General features: G+C 33.7%; 1 protein-coding gene across 1 annotated transcript in view; it reads right to left on the bottom strand.

Moving 5' to 3' along the window:
* Positions 1-20,731, bottom strand: part of ARL15 (ADP-ribosylation factor-like 15) — a 360,786-nt gene that overhangs the window by 162,582 nt on the left and 177,473 nt on the right. Inside the window, exon 4 of the mRNA XM_004678326.1 lies at positions 18,977-19,185. Coding sequence (XP_004678383.1) covers positions 18,977-19,185 — 209 coding nt within the window. The remainder of the gene's footprint in view (positions 1-18,976; positions 19,186-20,731) is intronic.

The following is a 20,731-nucleotide window of genomic DNA, read 5'->3' as shown; positions in this document are numbered from 1 at the left end:
ATGGTGCCAATATCTGCCTTTCTGGGCTTGCCAGCCGTTGGCAGGGATTCTGGAAAACGAGACATCCCAAGACAGACACATTTCCGTACATTCCTCTCCCTCCCCTGCCTCTAGCTACTTACATGTGGCTAATAGACTTTTTTTTTTAAATAACACTAGGATATGGAATCAATAAGAGTTCATTCTAGAACCTTTCTTTAGGTCTAAAATACATGTACAAAAGCAGTCTTCTTGTGAAAGATCATGTATTCCAAGAATCTTTCAAGTCCTTTGGCATTTTGTTTTAGAACCCTTGGCATATTCATGTCAGTATCTTCAATGATGAAGAAGTTAATTTCAACATAATTTTATTTGCCTGAACTATAAAAGCAGGCTCTTGATAAAAAATATATCAAAAAGAGAAAAACTGGGTAGATGAATACAACACTCCAAGTTCTCAGACAAATTCATAATTAAGTAGGTAACAGAGCATGAACTACAAAAAACATCTATAAAAAATTTAAAAACACATAAAGGTTTTCTTGCATAGTTTCTATGGCAAAGCCTGAAGACCACTGCAATAGGTAGAAAGTGGCATTGTGGAAATAAGAGCCCCTGAAGCTCATCTCAGGTGTTGAGATCATCAGTCTTTTCATCTTTACATTATTCCTTAAAGAGTTTATATCAACGGATTCTATGTCTTCCTTTGTTCTCTAATCCCAAGGTCACCACTGTACTAGGCCTCAGCAGGCTTTCCTCTCCCTTACTGGGCTGGTTTCCAAATAAATCTTTGTCTAATCTCAGACAAAAACTCCAATCCAGAGGAACTTTTAAATAGGAAAATAAAAGTCAAATTATAGAATTTCAGCTTTCATGTGTTCTCCTGCCACACAAGAGATCATAAATGTTTAAAGTTCCTGTGCATGAAAGAACAGGGCCTTCACACACATTGGAGGTTGCTTTTGAAAAGTTTCAGTGCCTTCTAGTTGTGTCCCATGCACGTATCTACATTTCGTAGGTGTATTTAAATGCAGGCACATAAAGGAGGTATTCATGAAGGATGAGTGACAGACAAACCCAAAGCCATGCTTTGATGTTAAAGATGCAGCCCTTTAGTGTGGCAAAGACATGGAATTGAACTCTTGGTAATCACAGAGAATAGTGTCTATTACTGGATGGAGAAAATTCACAGTAGTCTTGCCCAGGAGTTTGTTCTGTTCTAAGTTGCATTTTCCATAGAGCAACTCAAACATGAAAGACATTCTGGCGTTGAGCTAAGGGTCTGGGCCAGGGTGTTCTCTGGATCCTCATGGGCCCACTCTGTAACCAGCACCTTTAACCTGGTCTAACATGAACTGAAAAAACTTGGGCAGCATTTGGCCCCAGGTAAGGATGTTGAGGGGCCTTCTTATTCTCCCTCCACACACTTTGGCACACATTCAGCAACTCTGTATTTGACTGCTATCTTTCCTTGATAAAGAGGGAGGGTTTACTCTAGTGGATATTCTGGTTCTCATAACCCAAACGCAGAAAGTATATGTCAAGGCCTCCAGTACAACTAGGTTCTACAGACAGATTAAAAGACAGATTGGGGCTATCAAACCTCTTTGAAATAGGATGGTGATTTCTGGAAAACACATAAAACTGATTTTACTTACCCGATTGTCTTTTAAATGTTATTACTACACACTATTTGACTTCTCTATTGGAGGGAAACTTGGAATATATCTGGACACAGATTCCTTTAATACCAACTTACATGAATACATGCACGCTTACTTTTTTAAAAACCAACATTCTTAAGCACAGATGTGTTTTCAGTGTGGTCTCAGAGTGAAAGGTTTCTATACAGGGTTTAGTCTATGAAACAATTAGTGAAACAGATGAAAGGCATTTCAGATGATTACCCCAGAGACACAGTGGTTCTCTAGACATGACGCATATATGCCATCAGGCTAGTAGATACATTTTGACATTTACCACCTGCCTTAGTAAATGTCATCCCTGTTAATTTTGATGTTCACCAAATTTTTTATTTCCACCATAACTGGTCTTATTAGGTGTTTGAGAGCTCCTTTAGAATTGCCGAATTTCTCTAACACATAAAATATATTTCCGTTTCTTAAAAGTATAAAGAAAAAAAGAACAATTCTACTAAATGGAATTTAAATTTTATCAGCAATACTTGAATCATTTAATGACAATCATATTTAATGACAATATTAAGTAAAGACTTTGAGCTCAAGAGCAAAATGTGGAGATTCCAAACTAAAATACAATAGAGCCCCCAAATAAATCATGACAGAGAGCCTACATAAAGGGGGAATAATAGTAATAACAAAAAAGGGTACTGGGGTGTATAATTCAGATAGGTATTTCAAATGACTATTATCATCTTCTTTTAAATATCCAAATAAGAATTTAAAAGCACTTTTAGAAACACTACAATAATAATGTTTTAATAATGTGAATCATTTGTTTGAGCCACCTCTGCAGAGCATTTTTCAAAGCTGCCCACCTGGAATACTGCAGTGGTAGGAACTTAGGGTACAAAGATGAAGACACAGAACACTGAGGGACCCAGCACAGTTACTGAATGTTTACCTGACACTATTCATTAAGCACCTATTATATATTTGAGGACCTATTCTAGGTACCTACATATATGTTAGAAATCAAAACAAAGATCCCTTACCCCAGTGAATATTGCTGGATAAAAATCAGCAATATTCTTTACAAGAACAAAAATTAATTCTGGAGTAGATATGCGGTACACCTACGTTATTCAAAGACGTCAACAGTCATATAATCAAGACTCAGAATTTTTTGAGAGCTAGGAAATATCTTTTAATGTTTTCTCTCCCTCTGTTGGTCTGTAGTATTTTATAAAAGAAGATCAACTTAGGAATCCACTGCCAGATTGCAGTCAGATGAGTTGACCTCAATATCTTTACTCTATCACATTGCCTGGGTGGTAGAGGTATTTAATAAAAGGTACCTCAGAAAGGAACCATTATCCAATACAAAGTAACCCTTTTAACTCTGATATCTATTTCCCATGAAACACAGAAAAGTTTACATTTAGACAATTTATTCTTTTCTTTAGAAAACAGCTAACAATTCCCAAAATATGACATATTGTTTTATACCTCCACTCTTTTTCTTGTTTCCTCTGCTGCCAAAGACCCTTTTCTATCTTCCCTTCTCCTCTTGTTCCTCATTTATAAGACTGATGAATATACACAAAAGAATGAATGGAGCCTCAAAACTACTAGAGGTAGGTCACAGACAGGAAAACACAGAGGGAAGGATGGGTATTTACGTAAATAGCTTTCATTGTCATTAGCTCTCTAATGCAGCCTTGTGTTATTTCTAAAAACAAAGGCGAACTGGACAGTAAGTTAAGCCCAAATCAGCAGGCTTTCTCCCCCAAGTACTGGAATACAATAGCCACTCTGTTTCACAAATATATAAAAACATACTTGGCTTAGTTTCTTCTGTATATTACTCATTCCATTTGTGTTCATTTGTTAAAAGGGCCCATCTGCAAATTGGCAGCTGGGGCATGTCCAAATGGCAAGAAACATCCAAGAGAAAAACTTGGTTCAAGACTTCAAAGTAAAAAAAAAAAAGGAAAAGGAATGAAAGAAAATTAAATTTTTTTAAATAAAATAAATAAAAAGTTTTTATTACTTAAAAAAACTTAATGACGAGATTATTGTAGTGGAGTAAAAAGAGCAATGATTTGAAGTTCAAAGAATTGGGTTCTGTTCACTAGCTGGGTCTGGGGTAACGTGTTACTTCATTTATGGGGTCTTCATTTACAAAATGGATAAAAAGTGCTACCATTGCTTCCCAGAACTGTGGACATAATCCTGTGATAAACTCTATGAAAACATACTTTGCAATGGACATGTTAGTTCAGATTGATTTTAGTTTCTGTGTCCCATAACACACCACACACACCTCCATTGACCTTTATCACATATTGCAATTATCTGTTAAATATAGGTGACATAAGGGACGGGACCATATTGTCTTCATCTTTGTACCTCCTTTTATAGCATCTGGCACACAGCAAGTGTGCAAAAAAAATAATATATGTATGTATATATATATGTGTGTGTGTGTGTATATATATATACACATATATATATATGTTTGAGGGGATGAGCAGTTATTTTGTAAAATAATGAAATTCTTTAAAACCACAAAAATATGCTTAAAATTATAAACTAAAACTCTCCTCTGAAGACTGCCCACCTGTGACAATGCAGATGTCTCTTTTTTCTTTCTCTTTTCTTAATATATCTGTCCCTTTAAAATGCTTATATGTATTAAAAAATATGATGTAGCTTTTATCTTTAGAAAACTTTATTTTACCAATTGAAAGCTAGACCCACATATTTACAAATATTAAATTTATCTGTCTCAACAGATAAATTCTTCATATATTCGTTGCTCTGTAAAAGTGTTACATTTGGTCTACCATAATGTGTCATTATTCTATGAAGATTCTCTTTAGCAAAGTCAAAACACCTGCATGTGGAAAGTAAGAGTGGGTTAGGGCATCTTCTGGGTACCCTTACAGCACAAAGAATACACTTTAAGTCTCCATACTTTTTATAACCTTAAGGCAAGAAGGGTTTGAAGAACTGCCAAACAACAATATTACCATTTGTTTTCATTTCCCATTTTTATTTTAAACACAGGGTTTTAGATTCTCTCTCCTTCTCTTTCCATGTCTGTGTATTGCTATTTATACGTAAAGATATAAAACCAAGAAGCTGGCATTACCAAAGTTTCTTTATTCTTTAATCCCATTATGAGATGACTTGTATTGGCTAGTCTTACAGAAATACTGTCAAACAAAAGCAGCACTGTGATCAACTGTGTGTGTGTGTGTGTTTTGTAGTATTTAAACTCCAAAGTTCTGTTCAGTGTGATGGGAAAAGATTAATAATTCAAGAAGATTACATTTTGGTTCCTAGAATAACACAGTTGGGCAACATATTTCATGAACTTTGGTGGTTTTTGGTAAGTCATCTATTGTTTTTCACTTAAAAGTAAAAAAAAAAAAAAAAAAAAGAGTAAGATGTAGGGCCTCCCTGGAGACTCAACTCAGGAATTAGAATCTAAGTGTTATCAAGCTATCTCCAGCCACTGCAGCATGAGTTCAATTCCTGGCCAGCAAGCTGACCCATATGGTGCAGCAGACCTACTGTTTCCCTCGGCAATGTATTTCAGTGGATCCATCTGTTTTGCTCCCCACTCTGTCTCTGGTGAATCCTCTCATCCCCTGCACATCTGGCATACACCCTAGTTCTTATATGCATAAATAAATAAAATAAAAAAATTTTAAAGTAAGATGTAAAATATACCATCTTAACTTGAGCTAGAGGAAAAGGCGTTTGAAAACTAAATTTGTTTTCTAAATAAATATTCCAACAGTCTTCTATAGGAAGGATACACCAGAATGTGCACATTTAACCCACACCCTGGTAGCTGTGCAAGGACTCACTTAAGTCCTTTCCCTGGTTACCAGGCTATAGGTACACAGAGTTCCTCTTACAGCCTTTCCCCTTGGAAAGCATGAACACTTCATTCAGGAACACAGGGCATAAAAAAGTGCAATGACTCGCTCAGTGTTTGGCTTCTCTTTCATATCCAAGCTCATTGTACATGGGACGAAGCAAAACAGGATGTTTCAAACTCTAAGCATTAAACTCTAAGCATTTCATAAATTTATGTTAGGATTGAAGGAGAGTCTGATGCTACTGTTTGCTGCAATTCAAAGGTGAGTTAAAACTAACTTTGGAATTAATCCCTCTAGGAGAACTGAAAGCTTTTCTAATACCAGGATTTTCAACTTTGCAATTGAAGGACAGCCCTGCAGTTGGCCTCCCCTGACCTGTTGTGAAGTAAATCAGGCAAACTAATGTGGGCTAACAAGTCTTTTTCACACTATTCGATCACCCTGCCTCTCTTTCTCTCTGCAGACGTTGCCTTTCTCCTACTCTGTCTGGCCATCCTCCTCAAAGCACACAAAATGGTCACTGTAACCCTGCATTACTACTCATTAGATCACAGGTTAGTCAAGTGGAACTGCCCGGGGTTCCCAAAGGAGACCGATACTTCAAAACTCTGTCCATGTCAAATGAAGAAAAAAAACCCTGAGTGTGGGGTCACCCAGATCAATGATCAAAAGAAACTGAGAGTGAAGGGGGGGGGGGACGGTGGAGAAGCACACCCTCTTTTGTTGTTGTTGTTAAAAACACACACCAGGTCTGATTTATTATAAGAAATACAGAGATAGGCTGGAATTTTCTCTTCTGCTCTTTAAAAAAATATGTATTTTAAATAAGTAATTTGTTTCAATCTGGTGTTTGTGGTTGTTAAATTTTGAGCTTTTGGAAAATTGATAACTAATCTTTAAAATATTTTCCCACAGAAAAACACACTTTAGTTTTCTAGGGGTACTCTTACATATTTCCAAAAATGTTAGAAATCAATAAAAGTGATGCAAAATAATCCACCTATAAGGATTGAGAAGATTCTATTTAAATCTGAAAGTCAGAAATGGTGTGACAAGCACTAAAAGAACCTGAAAAATCTCTTGTACCTTCAAAGAGATGAAACAGCAAGTCTGTCAATCACACCAAGTGACAAAGATGAACATTGGATTCCTGGGTTTCTGTGGGGCCTCCAGAAATATAAAAATCTGCAGGGGTCCACAGCTTGTTCAATCATGTCCCTCATATTTTATGGTTTGGCGATGTGTAATATTCTACACTTGCTTTTGTACCTTTTTAAAGGAAAGATAATGGTACTAATTGTACTGTAAATTCAACATATTAAAACACTGAGAATGATATATCTGGAACACCTTAAAAACAAGTTTTAGTATCATATTTCACAAGTGAATATCACCAAAAGACTCGATTTTCCCAGATTTCTCACAATAAAAGATGAAAGTACCTTTTATCAGCTAATGATAAAAGATCAAGTTTTTGACAAGAAGACATATATGAAAGAAAGTAGAATAAATTGTTTATAATTTTATATAACAAAAGTTCAAAGAGTGTATAAGGTGTTCATTTTTTTTATTTTGTTATTTGGAATTTATTCTTTAAGAATCCTTAAAGATACATAAACATATTATAACTATATTTGATCATTTTTTGCTTCATTTCTGTGAATTTAACAAGCAGTCACATAAACACTATACAGGTACATAAAAGTACCATTGAATTTCCCAAACAACCTTTCTACAGAGGTGGGGAGAACAATAAGGAGCAAGAGTTCATACTGACTGAGCACTCTCTATTCTCAATCCTCAGTTAATCCTATTTACTATGAGGTAGGTTCTAGGATTATCCCCATTTTACAGATAAGAAAACGGATTTAAGTTTTTGCACAATATTGTTTAGCTGGTCAGCAGTAAAAGGATTTTAATCCAAATGGTCTAACCTTGAAGTCTCATTGTTTGTCCAGTCTCTAAAACCGAAGGGTCAAGTTAAACACCCACCACGATAAATATGTATTTCTGATGTTGCATAATTCCACCTTTATATTATATATACAGAGTTAAAAAATGTTTGCATATGCTCAAGGAAACATGTATAAAGTGATTCATCAATAGTTTCATTAGTAATTTCAAAAATTCAGAGGCAATAAAAAAATTCATCAATGAAAGAATGAAATGATTATGGCAATCATGTCTTAGAACATAATATATCAGTGGAAATGAATGAGCTAGATTTACATATATCATAGAAAGTCTCAAAAGATAAAATGAAAAAGCGTGATAAAAATATATACGGCAAGATACACTTGTATACAATTTTTATCACAAAGTATTACCATGTATATTGAGAGATACGAGAGATACCTACATATATACATGTATTCAAAGTATAAAAATATGTTAGATAAGATACACAGCAATTTCAATGTATAACTTATTTTTGAAGAAGTGATCTGTTTCTTTAAAGAAAAGATCTGAGACAAATATGGTAAAATGTTAGCATTTGCTAAATATGGGTAATGGGTAGATGAGTTTCTCTGCTATATTATTCCCTGTACTTATCTGTTAGAAATTTTTCCTAATTAAAATAATTAACGCATGACTCCTTAGATGCATATCCTCATACAATCACAAATTCTTCTCGTGAAATAAAGCTAGAGTTCCTCTATCCCCTCATTTGACTCAATAACTGCTTAAAACTGATGGTAACCTACAGGCTAAATTATTAAAATTAATTTTCTTGAAATGGCTATAATATCTTACTACAAGTATCTCAGAAGTACCATCTTTAAGATAATTACATTCATTAAAATATAGTCCATATTTCATTATGTTATTAAGCAAAATTCATTAAGTTGGTGTTTTTAACCTTTTGACATTCAAAGTTTGGTAATAAAGTAGCCTGGTTAAAGGCTAAGAATTGTAAATTCAAGCAAAACAGGGCATAGGAGCAGAAAGTGTATGTTTGGCATACACTTTTGTACCTTTTTAAAAGTATACCATGTAATTTTATTAAACAGATTATAAATTAAGATTGAATAGGCTTTTAAAGATTAAAACTCCATGATGTATAAAAATAAAAATGAAGGTATTATTCAATCAAAACTGACAAAGAATGGATCAAGTAATCTCACCATAGTTCTCTACAAACTTGTAAATATTTGTGAACAAACTGAATTGGAGAAGAATAGTTATTCTAAAACTAATTTCAGTGAATATACAAAGGAGTTATAACCATATCTCTTGCCTTAACATTAAATAAATGAGACATTTTTAATAGTACACAATTTCAGTTCAGCTTTACTATGGCTACAGAAAACTGTATTTCAAAATCTAACCCCAGGATTTTTCACATATCATTAAAAAAAAAATCAAATGACAAGTATAAAAGAATTAGAAGTTTTGTATTCCATTTTTAATAGATAAAATTGCAAAGGCACAGATTTGTATCTAGTGTTGTACCAAAAAAATAATGTCTAGGGCCTTTCTGTGGAAGTAGTACAGATTCAACAGAACAGCCTATACTTACTGCATCTCCACAGCCAGACAAAAGCTCTAAATAATTACAAGGATGCTGTACATTCACAGTCATTAAAGAAAGATGATTTCCCTGGAGCAGAACTTAACATTAAGAATAATGGCAAATGGAGCTTCTGATAAAAGAAGAAAAAGAGATAACTGCATTAAAAAAAAAATTCTGTTACTCATAACAGGCTCAAATAATTTGGTGTCTTATGTATTATTTTATAGTATGTTTTCCCCTTTTCATATAAAAAAGGGACTTTACTTCCTTACTGATATGTCATTAAAAAGTTATTAACTAAGGAAAAACAGAAAGAAAGATGTCTAGACTCAAGTTTTAAAGAAAAACACCATTCAATATCAATGGAAAACACACATTTTATATTTATGAATATTACCCACACATCTGAATAATTCAAATATTTAGGATTTAAAAGGTGCCATTTTAAATGAAGCTATCCTAAAACTACATAAATGTAAATATTTATAACATATAGAAAGAATAAAGAAATAGTTTTTTCTTCATGTTTCTTTATGTTTTTATATTTTGGAAAATCAGGACATTTTCTCTGGGCAAAATAATATACTTCTGCATAATAATAATAATAATAATAATAACACTAACAGTAATCATGATATTACCTATTACATATAAATCATACTCCTCTCTCTCAAGATCCTTTATGCCCTATTTTTCAGATCCTCCTAGTGATTTTTCCATCTCTCTTCAATGCAATATGCTTTAATATGATGAGAGAATATCTTTCTTTTCTAGCACCATTAACAATTGTAATTCTTCAACCAGCTGTTCTCTGGGGATTTCCCTACCAAGATTTATTTTCTTTTAATTATTTCTTTGTTCTCCTGTTTAACAAGTTACCTAAGATTTTCCACTATGATCCCTTTCAATAAAGAACTTGTTTGGCTTTTCAACTATTAGTCATAAAGCACAGATTAAAAATAAATATTACAAATTCTACAGGTTAAAATGATAATGTTCTATGCAACCTACAAATGATTTCACAGTCCATACATTGAATCTTTTCTCTATAAAGCTTTGTTGGTTTCACACTTCACTGATGAAAATTGTTTCAATTTTCATATGGGTTTTTTTTAAATCTAAACATCTTTTGTTGAGATTCTTTTGAACCCCCATAATCTTATTTCAGGTGTGGATGAACTAAATTTATGCACAATTGTGCTGAAAACTACTAAACAAGTGAAATTGTTAAGCCTAAATGAAATCCTACTTGACTTTTTCTCTACAAGCAACTAGTGGAAAGCCCATAAATGCTCATCTTTTTAGTCAGACCTATACATGTCCAATTTCAGATTCAACAGTTTCTAGTCAAGAAGGATTCCTATTTCATTCTTATAGTGTGGTGTGTAACACAGCAGAGACACTAGTAGGTCTAGTCAGGAGGGAATGATGTGGTGTCAGCAAAATAGGATGTTGTTTCTACTGTACGCTGATAGAAGGCTATCTTATTTGTGATGAAAGTCTGCACCATCCCATTAGATATCCCTTTTTTCAAGATACAAATTACTCAAAGCAGTTATGTGAGTATTTAGGTAATATATCTAAGGCTAAATATGGAATGCTACATAAAGAGATATTACTAAATAAAAGAAAAACATGAGAGCTTCTAAATATCAGTAAACAAAAGAGAAAAAAAGGTGGGCAGGTAAATAACTCAGGTGCGGATTAATTCATTTCTAAGACTGGAGAAGTGGCCACTTCTGAGCAGTTTTCAGCCTACTGAATGTACCACTGCACACATCTAGTTCATTAGTTCATTGTTTTCATCAAAGACACATGTAACTTACAGATACAGAAAAAAAAAAAAGGAAAATGCCTATTTGTAAGTAACACTGTATTAATATATTCATCTCAAAAAACTTTCATTACATGTTTTTGTTCTTACAGGAAGGAAGCCAAAAGGATGTGATGTTCACATTTGGGCTACCACAGCAGAGCTTTTCAAAGTCACTGCCAGAAACAAACTGGTCTTCTTACCTGCTTTTTCCATGCTTTAAGGATGTCTGCCTCGTTATGAACCTTGCTGGTTCCCTAGACTTTCTGCAGTCTGGTTTTTCTGTGATTACTGGTCAAAAACCTTTAATTACAGTATATAGTTTGTGCAGCTGCCTGGAAATTGGTCTCAGGTCAGTGGCTCTTCCCATTCCCCTCTTTCCATTCTTTTGAAGCAATATCGCTGAACTGAAGGCATTGTTCCAGCTTTCTAGTGTGCTCTGTCTGCTGCACACTGTGAATAGCTTTGCAATCACTCTAGCAATTGGTTCTTCAACTGCCTTTAGGTTGTCAATTGTAATTCATTGGCTCTAGGCACCTTTTTTCTTTTCAGTCCCTTGAGGTCTTTTCTTACTTAATTTGCAATAATATTAGGGAATGTCTTCTTCAGACATGTCACTTATGTCTTCCTGATTATGAGGCTGAGCGTCTATCTGACTTTCATACATATATCTATAAAAATGTTTCACTATTTCCTTTTTCTCTTTGACTTAATAACGATGTCTGGGGCATCATGTAAAGAATTTGGTTCAAGTTTTCTTTGTAAAGAATAATCTAAAGATTCTTCCTTAAAATGTTTTCACTAGAGTTAATTTATATAGTTGTAATTTTATAATTTCCCAAAGATTAAATTGTTTATTTTTGTAATATAAATTCTTTAAGCATTTATATTTCCTTACATTATGATGCTCTTTTCCTTTTAGCATATGAAATATTATATTTTGAGTAACTCAGAAATAGTTAATTAAGAAATTAAGGTCTTTCACTATTTAGATATCAATGCCAATGTTTTCAGAAACTTTTCAGAACTATTTTTACTCCTCAAACATCTTTATAAAGATTTAAGGAAAACATTCAAACTATTCAAGATGAGCTCAGATGCTTCTGCATTATAGGGAATTTATTTATTTTTAGGGAAGAGAATAAACAAACATATCTCTCAATCCATTAAGAAAAAAAAAAGACTAATGTATTAGGTCTCAAATCCTTAGTTCTGGATAAAATCCAGCAGATTTACCCCTCTCATTAGTCTCAGCCATCCCATAGTAACCAAAGGTATTTTTTAAGCAGACACTATGTAATAATAATAATGATAATAATTATCATAATGATAATAACTAACGCTTATTGTGCTTTTTATCTTCAAAGCACCTTACTGACATTAACTATGTGTCTATTTTCAAATTAATTTAACCCGACAAATGTTTTATTAACTTTGTCAGCTATGGAATGTATAGTGACTGAGTTTTCTTCTGCAAATGAAATATATAAGTAAGTCGAACAAAGGGTCAAGGAATGGACCTGTAGGCTGCTCCATAGCCATTCACTGCCTTTGTTGAATAAGGTTTTAAAAAAATGTTAACTTTTACAAAACACAAAACTGATACACAGATACCTAAGTTGAAGTTTACAGTACAGTCACTCAAAAACATACTGCTGCAAAGGAACTCAGAAGAAAGTTAAATTGTCTAGATGAAACCAGTATTAGTTATGATCTTAATTACAAAAGAAAATCTGCTTTATTACACTGAATTCAGTGCTTTAAAATGATCTCAGTTACATTCCCACTGAACTTCATCAAGTACCATCCTCAAGGGGCACACAGTAGCAGTCAAAGGGAGTTTATAATGATAGCCAGCAGAAACAAGATTTATATTCTTAAAATACAGGCAATTAATAAAAACATTAAAAGTTTTAGTAAGTGGAGGTATCCGAATGTCACAGGCCGGGAGAGGGCATGCCTGGAATCTCCCTTTTTCCTGGGGACCACCTGGTTACACTACCATTCTATAATGATTTTGGGAAGAAAATAATAACCTGCTATTAAGTCAGGTCCTCATTTGGACCAAGACAAATAAAAGTACTTAAAATACATGAAAACAAACATTTGTAAATATAATAATTATCAGATTAAAACCATTTAAAATTATTAACAGAGTGCTGAGGTTTCATGGAGGATGCGGTTCATAAGCACAGGAAAAGGAAACTTTTCATATTCAAGAATAGAAATAGAGATAGAGTAGTTTGATTGGGTAGAGAGAAGATAAAAAGTCCAGACCCAGTTAGTGGTGTAAAGCCAGTTAGGAAGCATGTATGAAAATACTCAGACAGAGTCATGTATTAAAACAACATGTATTAAAAAACAGACACACAAATAAGCTATTATTTCTGTCCTTCAAGGAGCTCATAATCTTGAGGGATAGGAAGAAAAGTTAAAAGGCAATTAACTCTAATATTATGATTAGGAAAAGCCCAGGATGTCTTGGGAAGTCAAAAGGAGGGCACCTAATTCAATCATGAGTTTTTAGGAAACCTTCTTGATGTGACACATAATATTGAGGTACATTTCCAGGCAACAGAAAAAGCACTGACATATAAGAACTGTGGAGTACCATTTGCATCCAGAAGGAATTAGAAGATAGTGTTGGTTTTTAATATGTTTTAATCTGAAAAACAATTAAGTTTGTTCTTTTTGGTCACTGTAGAGGAACAGGGAATAAAGGGAGATCTGGTAGTATAAACAAGAAACAAACAAAAATACTGAAGAGGTAGAAATGGAAGAAATTAGAGGAAGAATTCAAAGTGATTCCAAATTTTATCAGGCTTATGTAATGAAGACATGTATATGACTGAAAAAAGTAGGACAAAATTGGGGATTAAAAGAAAACATGGCATAACCTATTATGTTCTCAAATGTATTAGCTTGTGGCCCTATCTAAATTTTTGGATAAAATGGCTCTTCCTTGCTTTTTTTTGGGGGGGGGGTTGGGGAAGGGCTGGTGTTGGGCAGGGGAACGGTGGTAGTGGTGGTGATAGATGTTTCTTTCAAGATTTAGCAAAATCAGGATTGATCCAGCTTTCCCCTGCCCTCCAGCAAATTTACTTTGCATCAAAAATGGATCTGTCTTTTGTAACATATTTTTTAATGTGAATTTTACTAGTTTTCAGTGGATAGGACACATTCTCATTATCTTTCCAGGTAGACACAAGAAAATGCAGGAACGCATACAAAGGACCAAATGATGATAGTAAAGTGGCTAGTTTTAAAATCAAGTATACAAATTAATTTTTCCAAGGAATACATATAAAGGAGAAAAGAAACATATAAATGACCAATAATCTGTTTTAGTGTTCTTGGCTTCTAGTTGAACCCTTTAAAGTAATACCACCATTTCTGTAACTATTGAAATGATTGTTAATTAGGCTTCTGCTGCAAGTTAGTGAACATTCAGAGAGATCAATTGAGTCATTCAGAGGAAAACCAACTTCTAAACACTGGTGTTTTCCCCAGGACAAAATTATTCCTGCATGGAGTACATCTATAAGGAACACACAAAAAATAATTTGTACCTAGTATCACTTTAGAAAAAGTATACATCCTATCAGGGAGTTTTTAAACAGCTTACACAAGAGGCATGTACACTAGTGTTTGTGAAGTCCATCAGCATGATGGATAAAACCATCAGTTAAAAAGCTGCCAAGAGGCAGGTCAAGATACTTGAAGACTTAAGATTTAAAGTGTATGAGATTTTATGATCATTATCTTACAAACACATATTTCTCTGTATATACAGAGTAATATTAAATGAAAGATCTGTCATATAGTCAGAGATGTTGCTTGCTACTTGGACCTACCAAAGGTGGTGGTGGTGGGGAACAAACAATGCTCTATTATCAAGCAGTATAAAATTTAAACCAGAGGTTTGTTATTTATGGATAGTGTCCCAGAATTTCATCTTCAAAACTCTCTTTGGTCTTTATTAGAAAGGAAAAAGAGGTATACGATATTGAAATAATTATCTATAAATAAGAAGTAATTATAATTAAGTGAAAGAGTTAAGTAACATAAAACATTCTTCCAGAAGATGTACTTAGACTAAAAAGTGAGAACTAGATAAACTATTCATGATATACTGGATATACTGAATATTAAAAGTATTTAAAAACATGAATATTTATAACCAAAACAAAACATGGTCTAAAAAGCTAGAATTGTGACTACAGAAATACTTGGAAAAATTCTTTTCACATTTATATCCTATATTTTTTGAAAATAACACCACATTCTATGCAAATAATGATGATAAAAAGAGTCACAATTTCATGAACATTGAGAGACGCCTGACTACAATCTTAACTATAATGTAACATCCTAAGTTAATTGCTGGATTTTTCATGTGCTACAATTAAAAAGGCAGAAAAAAGTCATGGAACCAACACTGTCATTTGACCTTATAATTCCACTACAAAAAAAAAATTGTTTCATTATTTTCAAATTCCTGAATATTTGCTTAAATAAAAATATCTGATGAATAGTTAAGATGGTATTTTTGATATATTATTTCTGAAAAAGTGAAATATTTTAGATAAAGGTGACGAACAAATAAAAAAGAGCAGATAAGGTTACTGACAGGATGAACTACTTTAGGATGACAAAATGTGTCATTTTATAAAATACAGTAATGACCAATAAAATAAAAATAAGATTTTTAAAAAGCAAGATAGCAAAAAGATGACAACATACAACTGTGTAGAGAGAAAACAGGATTACATTTATAGGCTACTCTATCAATTAACACCTCATAAAATCATCCTCATCTATTAAACAACTTCAGAACTGAAGTATGCTCTCCTATGGGAGTTGTGAAACAAATTAGATACAATTACAATTCAATACAAATAAAAACCAATCATTTATCCTTAAGATTTTTCATTTTTAAAAAAGCTTTGTTACTTTTAAATTTGACTAGAATTTTCCCCAATGAAGCCAAAGGGTCAGTTGATATTATTAAGGTATTTGTATTATGTTTTCTTTAGAGAAAAAAATAGTTGATATGAGTAAATCCTGGAAAACTGATAAATACACCTCCCCAAAGTGAATACAACAAACATCTGTAGCAAGAACTGCTTGGCTTTCATACTGTAGGTAAAGGGTGTTCTTTTCTCAGTGTTTCACTCTTTAAAAAAATAGTTTAATTGTTTAAAAACATGTTTCTACTGTAATTCTCAAGACATAAAATCTTAAAATTCTGTTAAGTTAAACACAGGTCATTACCAGGTACATTACAAAAAGGGAAACTATGCAATGTACAAGACTCCACTTGCTTCTAAAAGGGCAACAGCGTAATTGGGCATGTTGCCCTTAGTTTATGAGTTACAAAGTAATTTTAACTATTGTCTTCCTATCTTAACTCCCTTCTCCATGCAAACATAGTATAATTCATAGCAGAGACAGGAACTAAATAAATAATTTCCTAATGATTTTTCAGCCACTGTTGGGATCTCAAGGATAATTCAACTCGATCCTTTGGATTTCACCAGCTCTTATTAACTTCTAGAATACCTATAGCAACGCCTATATAAATCAACAATATCCTGGTATTCTCATTAAATGACAAATAAATACATCTTAAAGTTTTACTCCAGAAACAGTACAAATAATTGCAATATTTTTGCATAATATGTTAAACACAAAACATTAATTTAAATGGGAGGAGAAAATCAGTAAGAGTATCATTCACTGTCTTAACAGCAGCACAGAATTGTTCAATGTTTTTTGGAAAACTGATTGCATTTCCTTGACTCAGACAGGACAGAATTTTGCTTAAAATTTACAGGTAATTTGTAGAGCAAAACACCATCATTTTACCATGTGGAGGTTCCACAGGGGCACACAAGTTAGCATGTGTAAATAATGTGATTTTGCACTATTTTCAATGTCCTACCTGCTCTTCTACATGTTCTTGCTCTCCACCATTTCAATATTATTGTTAATAAAAAGTTTGATTCATTTCACAATTTCATTTTTATGCTAACAAAAAGGCATTCACTTAATTCCTAAAACATTCCAGGGGCTCCAGGGGTTACTTGAACAAAGAATCATAGCACACTACTGAGAAACCTCTGTTGAGCAAGGGGGGAAAGCAGGAAGCTCCTATATCTTTTTCTGCCAAATCCAAAGCTTAAGCACTTCATTTTGACAAATTTCAAGACTTATAATGGAATTTGTCTATATATTAATTGAAGCAGTTCAAAATGTTATTATACACCTATGTAGTATGTTCATAAAATGATAGTAATCATGCTTTACTGGGATTTGGAAATTTCAGTATAAGCAAAAATTTTGAGGAGAATTTATTTAGAATTATAGAAATAAGAAGGGATGTCAAATCACACATACTCCTTTATATACAAGCTTGCAATAATTTCAAATCACATCTATTATTACATATTTCTAGCTTTTCCTCTGTCTTATTAAAAGATGATTGCAAAATGACATTTACCCTTTCCTAGGAGAAATATTCAACACACACCAGACATACTCAGAAGCAATTAATTGTTCAAGACTTCCTATATTCAAGGTGAGACTTTCATTCCTATGGAGGATTCTTGAGTGACATATTAAGTTTAAAGACGATACCAGTTTTAACTCTTAATGTCAAAGGTTTCTTATATTTGAAAGAAAAAATTCCTGCACATAACTTGAGTAAAGATCACATCACTTGAATTCTATTTCGCGTAGATGTTTTTTAATGTACATGTTTTTCAATGTACATATCATATATGTATAAAATTTTAGATTGTCTACGTATTCTGTAATATGCATATTTATACATCCCATAATTAATCTCAGTATAACAATGCATTTCAGCAAAACACCTTATAATCATAAACTAATTTAACAACAATGTCACTATATACACTATTATTAAGAAATTGCATTATTTCTATTTTACAGGTGCAAAGACAGGCACAAGAACAAAGCTATTGCCCATGGGCACCACACAAAGTGTAAGGGAGGTTTGGAATTACAACATGTCATATCCTTGGATCCTCATCCATTTTTCAGATGAAAGGGCATTAATCATCTTATTCCGCAATCACTTAAAAAAAAACATGCAATTTTTTGAACGGTGTAGTATATGTATCATGAAAGCTAATGGTATAAAGGAATACACTGACCATTTTTTACTCTACCTTGGTTAACATTCACCATAATGGAAAGTTTTAAAAATTATTCACATATCACATTACCTTAGTGCCATGAATCAAAAAGTTCTACTGCATAAGACACAGATTATTTGGTCAGAATTAGTCTCATGCTTTTACAGGAGATATATAAGCTAAGACATGAAATTAAATGAGAATGATATAGAATTGGCCCATATTAAAATATATTTGGTGACACAGAAATTGCAAGATAAGGCAGATTTCTAGCCTGACTGGTTACAGAACAGGGTTCTTGTCAACAGTGGACAATTCAAAGGAAGAAGAACATGACATCCTTGAAAAGTTTAAGAATGAACGAAGTTAGTTGGTGAATTAAAAAAACAATAAAAATTTAAATAACCAGGGCCTCCCTAGTGGCACAGGAGTTAAGTCTTGGCACTATGAAGCTATCTGCAGCCACTGCAATATGAATTTGATGCCTGGCCAGCTAGGCACCTGGCCCACATGGCATACCAAACCTCCCCTGTCTCATTTGTTGCTCCCCTCAACAGTGTATTTCAGTAGATCTGCCTGTTCTGTACCCCCCTATGTCTCTGGTGGATCCTCTCACCTCTTACCTCCATGCTTCTGGACACACCCCGGTTCTTAAACGTGCTTAAATAAATAAAAATAAAATCTTAAAAAAAAGTAAATAATGAGACTTTTAGCCTGTTAACATAGTTGTAGAAGTATGCATACAAGTCCTCTAACTTTTGCTTAACAGTTGAAAAACCTAGACTCTCCAAATGTTCATTAGCATTTCTATCAGACTGAAAGAGGTTTTTTGCTTTCTAAGAAATTGGAGATTTCATGGTGAAAACAGCACAGACAGCATATTTCTAATATTAGATTTTTTTTTTTCCTAATTTCAAGGTGGTAGGAAAAGTGTAGCAACAAAATAAAGGATTGTCATAAATGAGACTTACCTCTTGTACTGATCTAGCAGCTGGCTTGTCTTGATGATTGGCCAATATCAAAAAGGGTAAAGTGCATAATTGTGGGTGCTGAAGAGCTGAGTGCAGTTCATTTCTAGAAGTTTCTAATTCATCTTCTGAAGAAGCACTGTCTAATACAAATATTACCCCTTGAGATCCCTGGTAGTATCGACTCCAGTATTTCCGGATATTATCAGCCCCTGTGGAAACAAAAACAAATTTTGAATAACTTGTTCTGAAAATAGCATTACAACTGAAAAATATTTCCAATAATAATTCTTATTGCAAATAAATGTAACTTTTAAAATTTAAGTGCAGGGGTCACAGTTGGGGTGAACAAATAAAGCATTCGGAGTCAATAAATGGAAGTGGCCTTGAAGGGGAACATGTAAGCTTAACAGTCATTCTTCTAGTCTCTCATCCCATAAGAACGGAATTAATACTTCTTAGACTTAGAATTTTTTCTAATTTTGCTTACTAATTCTAAATAAACTATACCCTCTAAAAAGTGAGTTTGAACCTAACACAGAGCATGACATAAGTTGATTGCTCACTGAGGGTTCTGTTCACACCATTAACATGATTTAACATTTTCTATTTCTTTTAAGATTTTTTAATTTATGCATATAAAAACTGGGGTATAGGCCAGAGGTGCAAGGAGGTAAGAGATTTCACCAGAGACAGAGTGGTGAACAGAACAGGCAGAATGAAATACGCTGCTGAGGGGAGCAGAAGGTGAGACAGGAGAGGTCTGCTGCACCATGTGGGTCACCTCCCTGGCCAGGGATCGAACTCATGCTGTAGTAGATGCGGATAGGTTCACTGAACTGCGAGTTAACCCCTTGCAGCACCAGGCAGGGCACTGACAACATTTTCTAAAAGAACTGTTTGCTGATCAGGACAGTCTTAAATATTTTCATCCAGGAAACTGAAATTATTAACCCAATATCTTTAAGTGCTAAAATTTGTGAGGAAGTGAAATTTTGGCCTTGGACATATTTGTATGAACACATTTGGCAATGAGCACTTGGTCTCCAGATGACAGAAAGTTCAGAAAAAAGACATGATTTTCATCTGGGTACTACTTACTCCTTTTTGTATTTCCAGAATCTGGTGCAATGTAAAGCTCAAAGAAGGGAGGTGAAAAATGAGAGGAGGAAATATAAATCACAAATTTGAGACTTGCATCTGAGTAAGAGACTCCCTGCCGAGGCAAGGCATGAGCATTACCCCCCACACACATCATTATAGCTGCTTTTCTATGTATTGCGTTTCTATGTGGTCATACGTGGAAGCATGTGTGTGCATGAAGTGAATGGACTTTGATTATGTAACAAAAATTAGATACTGGATTATTCCATCATTTCAGTGCACATGCTCAAGTCTCTGCCAGTTAGTCACTACATTTTTGCCATCTAGTGAACATCTAGCTCCCATCTTAGCTACATTATGCTAAGTGCTTAGAATACAAAGAGTAAGTCAGGGTATGCTGACTGGCAAGAGTCAACTGTGTGTTGTCACTTTCAAATTCTATATTCAGTGACCTTTTGTAGGTAGCTTGAAACTGACAAAGAGTATTTCCCATGGAAGTCAGCAAGAGTTATATAAATCAGGTCTTCTCTTCCCATAGAAAGACAACACATCAATGGATGACACTAAAAAACTTGTGTTTTTCTGAGAGAAACAGTCGGGTATAATACAACATCATAAAGCACCATGATGGGGTACAATTAGGTGTTCTGAGAG

This window comes from Condylura cristata, unplaced genomic scaffold (assembly GCF_000260355.1).
Source record: "Condylura cristata isolate star-nosed mole 26May11 unplaced genomic scaffold, ConCri1.0 scaffold00007, whole genome shotgun sequence".
Classification (NCBI taxonomy): Eukaryota; Metazoa; Chordata; class Mammalia; order Eulipotyphla; family Talpidae; genus Condylura; species Condylura cristata.
The sequence above is the reverse complement of the archived record's forward strand: the minus strand, read 5'-3'. Positions and strand labels throughout refer to the sequence as shown.